The 13,743-nt window shown below is 35.1% G+C and overlaps 1 protein-coding gene across 1 annotated transcript; it reads left to right on the forward strand.

The window, feature by feature from the left end:
• Window positions 1-2,591: 2,591 nt before the first annotated feature.
• Window positions 2,592-12,004, forward strand: LOC108975711 (plexin-A2; the record flags this gene model as incomplete). Its single annotated transcript, XM_018944403.1, is given in 8 exon segments — window positions 2,592-4,015; window positions 5,801-7,046; window positions 7,556-9,892; window positions 9,954-10,149; window positions 10,291-10,677; window positions 10,743-10,873; window positions 10,927-11,072; window positions 11,129-12,004. Coding segments are annotated over 8 exon segments (6,018 nt in total). The 3' UTR covers window positions 11,297-12,004.
• Window positions 12,005-13,743: the final 1,739 nt, after the last annotated feature.

Genomic DNA, 13,743 nt, shown 5'->3' on the forward strand with positions numbered 1-13,743 from the left:
CAAAATCTCTGCAAGTTCTGGTAATGAAGCCCAACATCTTGTGTGCTTGTAAAGTTATTTTACTGATGTGCTTCGTAAATGTCAGCTTGCTGTCTATAATGATGCCCAGGTCCTTTATGTCCTCTACTTCAGAGATTACTTTGTTGTTCAGCATGTAATTGGTGGGGTGCGTGGTATGTGAACGCGAGAAAGAGATCACTGCACATTTCTTTATGTTTAGATCGAATTTTTTATTGAGACACCATGCAGAGAGCTGATCTATATCGTGCTGAAGTGCCTGGATATCTGAGTCGTTTACTATCGCTCTGCATATTTTCAAATCGTCGGCGTAAAGAAACTACTCCGAGCTGAAGTTCGTACCAATATCATTGATAAATATGTTAAACAAGACAGGTCCAAGATGTGAACCTTGTGGTACTCCTGTTTTTACATCATAACTTGCAGACAGGTGACCGTTTACTCTGACTTGGAGCTGTCTATCTATTAGGTCGGAGCTGAGCCATTTCAGGGCATTACCTTGTACGCCGAGCGAATTTAGTTTATTCAATAAAATGCTGTGATTAACTCTGTCAAAGGCCTTACTAAAATCAGTGTAAACARCATGTACTCTGTGCCCATTGTTCATTTCACYAAGTACATAGTTGACATAYGTAAATAGATTTGATGATGTCGACCTCCCGCGAGTAAATCCATGTTGTCTATTGGTAATAATGTCTGTAAAGAATAAACTCAGCAGAGGTAAGACTAGTTTTTCAAATAACTTCGCTAGCGCAGACTGAATACATATTGGTCTATAGTTTGAGACTTCTGATTTGGGTCCATCTTTGTGTATCGGGCTAACATATGAAAGTTTCCGTATTGTAGGGAAGGCACCCTGTTGTAGTGAGACGTTGAAGATGTGTGTTAGTGGTTCACAAAGTCCTGCTGCACAGTTTTTGAGAAAAATATTGGGGATCCCATCAGGTCCCGCACYTTTTTTAGGATTTAATGATGAAAGTGCTCTAAAGACATTGTCAGTGGTAACCTCAAAGTTATCTAAAGTCGCGTGTAGGCGATCATGATGAAAATCCTGGACAAATCCTGGCTGCTGTACCTCGGTCTGATATACACTTTTAAAGAAAGCAGYGAATAAGTTGCTGACTTCCTCACCATTGTTAGTTGATTGATTATTCCACGATAAGGTGGAGGGAATGTCACAGMCAWTTCTTCTTTTATTCCTGACGAATTTCCAAAATTCATTTGGGTCTGACTTGACCAATTGTTCAACTTTATTTACATAGTTTTTATAACATGAGGCACTGAGTTCTTTGCATTCGTGTCTGAGTTGGCTAAATTTTTTATAGTTCTGACTGGATTCTTTGTTTTTATATATTGAATGAGCTGCCTTTTTTAGCCTGACTTTGCGAATTAATTCAGTTGAGAACCAACATGGATAGTTACTTAGCTTATTTATATAGACTGGTACGTGGGGCGAGATACCATCTTTGATTATCTTGTACAAATAATTGACAATTATTTTTTTTTTTTATACAATTCTAAAGGTAAATTTTTTTAATGTTGTATAAGTGACTTTCGTGCCGCAGCTTATCAAACGCCTGAGCTACATCTAGAAATATTGCTGAACATGTGCTCTATGCTTTTCTTATCTCGTTAGTAATTCTATTTACTTGCTCTATTGTGCAATGACCACTACTTAATGTCGTTTTATGCTGATCTAGTTCTAACCGAAGCTTGGTTCGGAGACCATCACTAATCCTTGGAGACACATTTAAATTAAATCGGACATAAAAAATAAATCCTTTGCTACTTATCAAATAACTCTAGAAGTATTCGTCGGATTTAATTTAATTTTTCAGAGAATATCTCTTCAATATAAATGGATTCTTGGAAATTCTGGCTACCTTCTTCTTATATTAAACTTTGGCATGCCACTCTAAGGTTACAATTAACCTTTATGGAAATTGAAGTAGAAAGTCATGTGTGTTTATTTCGCCGCTCAAATCTCATCGAAGTAAAATTTTGTTTTATGCTTTTACACAACAATCCCACTTGATATTTAAGTTTATTGCAAGTTTCAGCTATTCTAGATAGATATCTTACTAAACCTTTAGGACTTTTTTATTGCTGTTGTATTAAATAACTAAGCAGTTTCAAAATGTTAAATACCGTGTGAATATAACAACAGTAAGCCACCATTCTTTAACCAACACGGGACTTATTGAATTCTGTACAACCTTTTTTGTTTTTGTTTAACTCTGAAAAACGTCTACTTGAAATGGTGATATTGGAATATCATCATTCGAGAGTGACCTTGTCAAATAAAACACTTTTTATTAAAAACAGTACAGCCTCACAAAAAGAACTACCAAATTCAGTTTCTTGTTTAATAATTTGAAGCCAACTGAAAATTCATATTGTGACGAGATTTGAATTTTTGTTAAAACTTGATTACATCTGATCACCGCAACAGTAAAGAGTAGTAGTAAAGCGTATTCAATAACAATGTTAAAATACATTCTTTTAATCCGTTTAATAAAATTAAATTACTCAATGCGGATTTTATATTTTTTGTATTATTTATTTCTTTGTAGATTTGATGTTATGAATCATGCGGGCTATAATTTGGTTCCTTCTGGCATTCATGCTACATTACGTGACCTCTATAAGAAGCATTAATACCCAAAATAGCCAAATTAAAAGTAGTAGTAGAATTAATGATAATAATCACATCGGAACAGATATTTTATACGCCAGCTCCTTATTAAATGCGGTACATATTCACAATACAGAACTTTTGAGTGATGATCAGGAGCTTGTGCAAAATAACGACGGTATAATCGACGGTTTTACATCTGCTAGCTTAAAATCTGCGCTTTCTGATAGTAATGGCGGAAGTTCACCATCCTTATCTGCCTCAGCACAATTCGGTGATGGAGAAGATAGCGGAAAAGGAGGTGCTGTTGATGCCAAAAACTATAGCAACATAATAACTAATAATATTAATTTTGATACACCGTTGAATCATTTGGTTGTCGACACATTCACTGGACGGGTATTTGTGGGTGGTGTCAATTATTTATATCAACTTTCACCGGAGTTAGAATTACACGAAACAGTAAAAACCGGCCCAAAAAATGACTCGGTCGAATGCACTGTCTTAGATTGCCCAGCTCATGCCGTACGCAAGCCTACAGACAATTATAACAAGGTGCTGCTGATCGATCGTGCTACCTCACGTTTAATTGCGTGCGGATCTTTATTTCAAGGCACGTGCTCTGTGCGTAATTTGCAAAATATTAGCATTGTCGAACAGGATGTACCAGATGCAGTTGTTGCGAATGATGCAAACTCATCCACTGTAGCATTTATAGCGCCAGGGCCACCACAACCGTCGATCACCAACGTCATGTATGTAGGTGTCACGTACACAAACAATTCTCCATATCGTAGCGAGATTCCTGCTGTAGCATCACGCTCACTCGAAAAAACTAAAATGTTTCAAATCGCATCATCAGCAGTTACAACGGGCACAAGAACCTTTATAAATTCGTACGCCCGAGAAGGCTATTTAATAAATTACGTTTATGGATTTAGTTCTGAAAGGTTCTCATACTTTTTAACGACCCAATTGAAACACAATTATCATTCTTCGCCGAAAGAGTATATAACAAAAGTTGTGCGTATTTGCCAAGAAGACTCAAACTACTATTCATACACAGAAATCCCAATTGACTGTATAACTGGTGGAACTAAATATAATCTAGTTCAGGCTGGTTACTTAGGTAAGCCGAGTATGGATTTAGCCGGAAGTCTGGGCATTACCGTCCAAGATGACGTTCTCTTCGGAGTATTTAGTGTTGGAGATGGAAATGTATCTACTGATAATTCAGCTTTATGCATTTACTCATTAAAATCTATACGGCGAAAATTTATGCAGAATATCAAATCTTGCTTTAATGGCGTTGGCTCTCGCGGTCTGGATTTTATATCACCAAATATGTTATGTGTTCCAACTGTAAGTATGCTCACCTTTTATTTTTGATTTTTAAAATTTGTCTAATAAGTTTTAGTAAAAGTTATAACTCGAAAGCATTCAGTAAGTACTTATGTATGTGCATTGTATTTGCTAGCAAATACTTGATTTATAATTGTTATCACTTAAAATTATTCTTAGATTGATGTGGAAAGCAGCAACCAGAGAGGATCGGAAATCATTATACTAGGGTTATGAGGGTTAGGTCAATGTCTAGAACAATTCCATTAAAAAAAAATCATACCTTTTATGAATACGTTTTGACAACATATTATATTAGGTTGTCGAAAAAGTCTTGCGGTATTTCTTATTGAATTTTCAATTGTTCATAATATTTTTTTTTGATGACTCATCCTCATGCTGAGCTCTTGACCGATGCTACGGCTGCTACTATGCCAGTCTCTTTCGAAAAATTCAGCGATTTTATCGCAATTTTCGACGACAGGCCTTCCGTATCTTCGACCACCTCTACACCAAAACGAAAACGTTGAAACCATCGTTGTGCGGTGGAAATGGACTCTGTATCGGGTCCATAAACTGCACAAATTTTATTGGCGGATTGAGATGCATTTTTGCCTTTATCGTAGTAGTATTGTAAAATATGCCGTATTTTCTCTTTATTTTGCTCCATGTTTGAGACGCTATAACTCACGAACGACTTAAAAGAATCAATCAAACACGTGTTAGCGCGTGAAATGAGCTTTCCAAAAAGGTATAGCATGACCCGATGCGACGAATAAAACTACAACTACGCGCTCACGCAAGAATTTTTTGACAACCTAATATATTTATTATATATATTGTGGTTGGAGAAGGTTTGGACTGATTCCAATAGAAACAAAATTCAAGTGTACCTTCTTTTTTCATGGTCGAGCTGTATGTGGTTAAGGGAAGTGTTGTCCCAGTCCATGACATAATTATCAGGAACACATTTTTTTTCGAATTTCTATAATATATCTCAGACTTTTACCGATATTTTCGATCAACAACAATCAAGAGTTTTCACCGGTCCAACGTATTCGGACAATTGTTGTCTATAAACTGTAAAATGAAAGAATTAGATGGACGTTGAAATATTACCTTATATGTAGTATTGCATGGTTGCAATACAATTTCAAGCATTCCCACACTTTATCATGAATGTGTAGAAGATAAGGACTTCATGTACATGTTCCAATTTTAATACTGGTTCAAATTGAAGCCTTTTTCGTGCCACTTCGATTGTAAAGGTTATTGTATCTGACGGTGTTTACTTTATTGGGTTATCGCACCTTTAATAGTTTTCAACATAACCGTTATATGAGGTGTAGACGTACTATCTGATTTCACATATTTTTCGAAGAGTTTTATCGAATTGAGTCCTCCTCAGACAGTTTGATTGATCCAGCTTAAGAGGTTTGTGGTGTGTACCTATTAGAGGCAGACCACACCCACTTTTTTTTTAATTTCAGACTACAAGTGCCCCTTACCACAGCGTTTTCTTGTATCAAATTATAGTTGTTTTTTATCATAATACTATATAGTTAGGTTTCCGCTAAGCGTCATTTTATGGGCCTGCAATAATCCGATGACACTGCATGCCAATTCTTTCAAGAAACACGTGTGCAAAGTTTTATCAGGATATCTTATTTTTACTCAAGTTCTGTCTTGCATAGACAGTCACACGGATTTCTACTCGTGTCGTCAACTAGATCATTTATAATAACTTAAATTCGTAATCAAGTAACTTCAGACAAATAACGAATATTATTTCGCAATTCTTCATAGAAATTACAAACTATTGGCGAGGATTTTTGCGGACTCGACGTGAACTCGCCCTTGGGAGGCGAACAACCCATTGCCGTCGTACCGGTAGCCAAGTTTGATACTCGGCTCACAGCAGTTGCGGCTACAAGTACTAGTGGCTATACGGTAGTTTTCATCGGCACTGCAAATGGACATTTGAAAAAAGTAGTTGTTGAATCAGTGGATTCCGCAAATGAGTATGCGGATATACCAATAAAAGTGGGTTCTCCTATTAATCCAGATATGCACTTTGATAGCCGAAATCTGTTTATATACGTAATGTCGCTTAATGAAGTAGCTAAAGTTAAGGTTTATGATTGCTCCGACTATAGAACGTGTGGAGAGTGTTTGGGTGCACGCGATCCCTATTGCGGCTGGTGTTCACTTGAAAACAAATGTAGTCCACGTTCTAGCTGCCAAGATGATGCTAATGACCCTCTCTATTGGGTTAGTTATAAAACAGGAAAATGCACTACAATTACAAGTGTTGTACCACATCAACTTCAGCGTACTACAGCAAGAACTTTAGAACTCATTATCGACCATTTGCCGCAATTGAAAGAAAATCTTGTTTGCGCATTTACTACTGAAGAAAAAGCACTTTTTACAAATGCTACAAAAAAGCGTAATGGTGTGAATTGCACAACTCCACGTACAGATATGCTACCACAAATAGAACAGGGAAAACATCATTTCACCGCCAAACTATCCGTACGAACTAAGGATGGACCAGATCTTGTTTCCACCGATTTTACTTTTTTTGATTGTAGCACACATTCATCATGTACTCGCTGTGTATCTTCGGAATTTCCTTGCGATTGGTGTGTGGAAGCTCATCGATGTACACATGACACTGCTGAAAATTGTCGCAATGACATTCTTGTTACTGGAGTTAGTCGCATTGGACCTAGCTACCGTTCAGGTCCTGGATTTTGTCCAACTATAAACGCCACTGGTGAAGGTAGTGAGATGCTTGTTGCTGCTGGGACTAGTAAGTCCATAAAAGTTAAAGTGCATATAATTGGGCAGTTTATAGTACAAACTCGTTTTGTATGCCAGTTTAATATCGAAGGGCGTGTCACTAGTTTAAACGCACAATTATTGGGAGATACTATATATTGTGACAGTATGGAGTTCCAATACACTTCCCGTTCTCCTAATTTAACTGCAACATTTGCTGTTATCTGGGGTGGCTCAAAGCCACTCGATAACCCTCATGATATTCATGGTAAGTAGTAGTTATAACAAGAATAAAATTCACTTAGATCCACTTCAAATTTATATTCGAAATAATTTTTTTTACCAGTACATTATTTTATTTCATTATTTTCAAAACATAGCATCATGACTTGATTTGAAAAAATATATAAATTTTAATTTGTTTAAAATCTACCCCATTTACTATTCGCTTGCAGCTGCTAATAAATACCTGTTCTAGAACGATCCGCCCGAGAACCCTTTGCTAATTATCGAATAAATAGAAAAGTATTTTTATGATTTTCTTAAAATTTTCGGACAATATTTCTAAGATATTACTGTTTCAAAAAATGTGAGAAAAATATATTTTTTTTAATTCTGTCAATTTCTAACCTTATAAATACACTGTTTTGCATGGCATTTCTTTGGTTTGCTTTGTTGAGAGAAGCCTCGGGCCTTCTGTGTTTTAAATTTATCAAAACTATTTCGCTTTAAAGTGAAAACTAATAATATAACATATATTTCAATTTTTATTTTTAGTTGTGATATATAGATGTCGTGATATGGCTGACAGCTGTGGTATGTGTTTAGCTTTATCAGAAAAATATAATTGTGGTTGGTGTTCGTCTACAAATACGTGTGAAGTTGAAGAACAATGTAATAAAAATAATGAAGGTAAAACGGATTGGTTGAATCGTATGGAAACTTGCCCCAATCCTGAAATTCATTTATTTTATCCAAAAACTGGTCCCTGGGAAGGCGGGACCAACATTACTATACGCGGTATTAATTTAGGAAAGAATTTCTCTGATATATATTCAGGCGTTCGAATTGCTGGTATCAGCTGCATGCCTTTTCCAGAATACTATGTTGATACGAAGGAAATTGTTTGCAACGTAGATAGTCCTGGGGTTCAATTGTATCGAAGTGGTCGCATTGTTGTACAAATTGGTGATTATAGGGGTGAATCTAAAGAGGATTACGAATTTGTTGATCCAAAAATTACACATTTTTCTCCACAATATGGTCCAGTTTCTGGTGGTACTCACTTAAGGATAGTGGGAAAATATTTAAATGCCGGATCCCGAATTCAAGCATTTATAAATGAACATCTGCGTTGCGAAATAATTAGCGTAGATGTTACGGAAGCTATATGTCGCACCGCACCTTCACCAGGTATCATAGAAGGTCGCCTCAAAATGCTATTTGACAATGGACCCCGGGAGTTTAACGAATATAATTTTAAGTATGTTCTGGATCCCACTATAGATCAAGTGTCGTCAGGTCCTAGTAGCCAACTAAAAGTACCCCGTGGTATTCCAGCAGGAGGTATTGAAATCGCTGTAACCGGAACTCAATTCAACTATATTCAAAGTCCAAGAATGTACGTATATTATAAAAGTCAAATATTTTACAGCCAATGTAAGGTTCAATCGGGGACGGATATGTTATGTTATTCTCCTGTAATTGAAACAGGCAATGACATATTTGATGCAGATAATCCGGAACTACTAGAATATGGCTTTATTATGGACAACGTTTTGAGAGTTCAAAATCTCTCTAGTAAGCAAAATAATCATTTTGAGCTTTATCCAAATCCCTTATATTACAATTTCGAAGAGGATATAAAATATTATAAAAGTGAATATTTAACAATTAATGGACGAAATTTGGATCGCGCATGTAAGGAAACGGACGTAGTTGTACGAATTGGAAAAGGTATTTGTAACATAACATCACTGTCCCGTCAACAATTAACATGCCGTCCGCCACCAGAAGTAGCAACAGAATCGAACAATGAATCAGGTCCAGAAGTAGTTGTACGTATAGGACATTCTTTGCAATATCGCATTGGGATATTGAGTTATGCATCACCAAATTTAATGCATGACTTAAGCAAGAATGTACAGTTAGGTATCGGAGCGGGTACAGTGGTGATTCTTTTGATTTTTGTCGCATTTCTCGTAGCATACAAAAAGAAAACTTCTGAATCAAATCGCGTTTTGCGTAACATGCAAGAGCAAATGGATATATTAGAGCTTCGTGTTGCGGCGGAATGTAAAGAAGCTTTTGCCGAACTTCAAACTGAAATGACAGATCTAACAGGTGATCTTACTTCTGGGGGAATACCTTTTTTGGACTATCGTACATATGCTATGAAAATTCTTTTTCCAAATCACGAAGATCATATTGTACTACAATGGGAACGTCCTGAATTACTACGGAAAGAAAAAGGATTGCGCCTTTTTGGTCAACTTATAATGAATAAAACATTTTTATTACTTTTTATTCGAACATTAGAATCGAATCGTTACTTTTCCATGCGTGAGCGTGTTAACGTCGCTTCTCTTATAATGGTAACACTACAATCAAAGTTGGAATATTGCACCGACATATTAAAAACGTTGCTTGGTGATTTAATTGAAAAATGTATTGAAGGGAAAAGTCATCCAAAACTTCTGTTGCGTCGTACCGAAAGTGTGGCAGAAAAAATGCTTAGCGCTTGGTTCACTTTTTTGCTATATAAGTTCTTAAAAGAATGTGCTGGCGAACCATTGTATATGCTGTTTAGAGCAGTCAAAGGTCAAGTAGATAAAGGACCCGTTGACGCGTGTACACACGAGGCCCGTTACTCGCTAAGTGAAGAAAAGCTTATACGTCAGCTTATTGATTTTCGCCCAATGACGGTATTCGCTAGTATTATACAACAGCCGATTTTCTGCAATAGTATTGATATGATGCCAACACATACTGAAAATGTACCCGTCAAGGTCCTTGATTGTGATACAATTGGTCAAGTTAAGGAAAAGTGCTTAGACACAATATATCGTAACATTCCCTGGAGTCAACGACCGCGAAGAGATGACTTAGATTTAGGTACTTCTAGCGAAATTAACATTATAACCTTCACTTGAAATATCTATTTCCATTTTCTCAGAATGGCGTACGGGAGCTAGTGGTCGTGTAATTTTATATGATGAAGATACAACTTCGAAAACTGAGAGTGAATGGAAAAAACTCAATGCACTACAACACTATAATGTTCCTGACGGCGCTGGACTGAGCTTAGTACCCAAGCAAAGCTCAAACTACAACTTTTCAATACTTTCGGACAGAAATGAAAAGTGCCACAAGTGAGTTATATTAATATTGTTTTATTTAATTTATAATTTTTTAAAGTTATGCGCATTGATGTTCTATGCACTACATGAATATTTCCTTCATATTCTTTAAACATATTAAATTAAGTTTTGGTCCTTGCGTTTCTTCCACAGATATGAAACATTGAATTTATCGAAATATACATCTTCCTCACCAACGTTTAGCCGAGCTGGTAGCCCTTTAAATAATGACTTACATGAAAATGGTATAAAATTTTGGCATTTGGTAAAACACCACGATAGCGATATACAAAAAGAGGGTGAACGTGTCAATAAGCTGGTGTCGGAGATATATTTAACACGTCTGTTAGCAACCAAAGGAACTTTGCAGAAGTTTGTCGATGATCTTTTTGAGACAATCTTTAGTACGGCACACCGAGGCTCCGCATTGCCATTAGCAATAAAATATATGTTTGACTTTTTGGACGATCAAGCATTACTACATGGAATAACAGACCACGAAGTTGTGCACACTTGGAAAAGTAATAGTTTGCCCTTAAGGTAAATATGTCTGGGATCTCTCTCGATCATCTTTGCTTTCTGTTTACAAAATAGTTTTATTTTAGGTTTTGGGTTAATTTAATTAAAAATCCAAATTTTGTGTTTGACATACATAAATCAAACATAGTTGATTCCTGCTTATCAGTCGTAGCACAGACGTTTATGGACTCTTGCTCAACATCAGATCATCGCTTAGGTAATTTCGTAAGGTATTTTTTTGATCAAATTAATGTACAAAAGTTTAAACAGGTAAAGATTCCCCGAGCTCGAAATTGTTGTACGCAAAAGACATACCGGAATATCGCAAATGGGTTGAAAGATATTATCGTGATATAAGAGAAATGCCATCGATCTCCGATCAAGACATGAATGCTATGTTAGCCGAAGAATCGAGAGTATGAATTATATATTTATATAACTTCGATTAATATATTGCAACTTTTTATTTCAGCTACATACAACGGAGTTCAATACAAATTGTGCCCTCCACGAACTATATACTTATGCTGTAAAATACAATGAACAATTAACTGTAACATTAGAAGAAGATGAATTTTCACAAAAACAGAGACTTGCTTTTAAATTGGAGCAAGTTCATAACATGATGTCAGGAGAGTAAAAATGTGTACTGTTTAGAAATTTACTTTTGTATGCAATATATATTTGTTAAGTGTCTTCAATTCTGTCGAAACAAACATATATGAAATCAATTTTATTCAACAAAAGAGAAAAGAAAGGCAACACATTTACCAGCTCTTGATAAGATTTTGCTTCATTTAGTAGCACAACGTCAACTAATTGTATACAAATAGCAAGCAATAATTTGAAAAAGTCAGTGTGGATCACAGCAAAAATACAAATAGCTATATGCTGAACAATTTGAGGAAGTAAAGTCGTCACTAGATTTATATTGGACAATTGTATAATGTAACTATTACTTTTTTAATCTGCGTGTGCAAGAGCTTTGGAATGTTTTATCACAGCAACGAAACGTTATATGAAATGTTTTAGTTTCTTCTATATTCTCTTATGCGTACATTTGTTTCTGAGGATATAATTGGCAAAAGTCTTTAAAGTTTATTAATCGAACTAAATTTTTAACGGCGTTACTTTTTACCAGTATATGTATATATATATACTTTCCCTCCACGTCAAATACTAAATCCAAATTTTTAATTATAACTAAAATCGCTAAGTCAGCTGGAAATAATTGTTAATGTTTTTTTTTAAAAAGCCCTTGATCATTTATACATATTATTGCAGTTGCAAAAGTAAAATCGTAAAATATACAAATATATAATTTGCTGAAACTTTTACAAATCTCAAAGATACTCACTAGTACTGTTTTTAAGTATTTCTTTAGTCGATTTAGATCTTTCCATTTCTTTATCCATCCGTTGCAGATGGAATTACATAATCACGAACGAAAAAATTAATGTAGCAGATATAAGGTCATATGAACATAAATAATCGTAAAAACACAAAAACGACTGATTTTATATGAAATATAAAGTAAAACAAATGTTTATATTATACAAATCATTTAGCTTAACAGTATTTAGGTAAAATAATACTAAACATCCAAGTACTATAAGAAAATAAATAAGAGCGCGTTTATTTATTTTGTTGTACTGCTGAGGATGTGTATAGTGTTTTAAATTATAATTGTAGTAATAGTTGTCTGTACTAATTTGTCTGAAATTTGTAAATGTGTACTGAATGTATGTCGTAATCATAACAATAAGAAATGTATTGGTAAATCTATTTGCTCGAAAATGACGAAACCCCATGTGTCAGGTGGTATGTTCACTGCAAAGGAATATGCAACTTAGTGTACATAAGTAATTATGTATGATTATAAAAAGGTATTGTTATAGTATTCGGATGACATGGAGAGTATATCATGACTTTGTTTTTATAATTTCGGCATCACTATTCATTTAAAGCTATTGAAAAATTAAACTGAAAATATTACAACCATTTAATTATATTTTAACATATTCTATTACAATGTAACTCTCCCACCTTTAGAGATTGCACCTATGAATGGAGTGTACGAAACCGTTAGGGGCTTGGATTGTTAGGCTGGTCTAATTAAATGTTGTTATTGGCTTGCTTAAATTAATGAGAATGTATGACATTAATAAAAAAAAATGTTCCGGGACTCGAAACTAATTTAATGTAATGGTCCATTCACATTCAACTTTTCGCGCCTTTCGTGCCAATTCATGCTTTACCAATAAATCGAGCAAAGCAACGGATATGTCACAATGAAAGCTTCTCATAAAAATGACGACTGTTGCTTGGCAAAGAGTAAAAAGATAAGAGTTGTTAAACATGTTGTTTCGCCTTTCTACTTTTCGCTTCGATGTAAGCTTACTCATACGAGAGCATAATGTGGAGCAAGAGTTTTATTTGAATATGCCATAACTGATTCGAATCAGTGATCTGCGGTGAATGAGTTAAACATAACTGAGTTACTTTCGAAAAATTAAGTGTGAAGCAAGCAAATTATTCACGGAAGGATTACAAGTGTTTAGCTTGTGTGCTGCTGAACTTTTATTTAACAAATACTCACAATTGTTTGGTCATGTTTTCACAGAACTGCTAAATCTAAAAATCTTATAAAATACACGCTCAGACGCCGCACTATTTGCAGGTATAGTTAATGTTTTAAGTACGAATTTTGATATGTGTGGAAAGTTAGTTTTAAGTTGCTTCCGCCATTGTATTACGCCAATTTGTGTTCTTTTCGTAAAATATCGGTCTAACTCATCTCCAATTCAATATTAATATCTCCCATAGCTTTTGCTGTAAGATATAAGAATAGTGCTTCTTTTTGGTAAATGCTTAAATATAGCCAATGTACTGACGATATATTTTGATATATTGTATTTAAAGGAGACTTGCTGGAACGTCTGATTGAACTGCCTCGCATATCGTTTTTAATCGTAAAATTGATGAAGTACAAAACATATTGACACAAAATTACACCCGTGAAATTTGTTGGAAATTGTAGTATTGGCTCAACTCTACCGAATGGTTTATGATATTTATATTGTCATG

This window comes from Bactrocera latifrons, unplaced genomic scaffold (assembly GCF_001853355.1).
Source record: "Bactrocera latifrons isolate USDA-ARS-PBARC rearing strain unplaced genomic scaffold, ASM185335v1 scaffold_686, whole genome shotgun sequence".
In the NCBI taxonomy this organism is placed as follows: Eukaryota; Metazoa; Arthropoda; class Insecta; order Diptera; family Tephritidae; genus Bactrocera; species Bactrocera latifrons.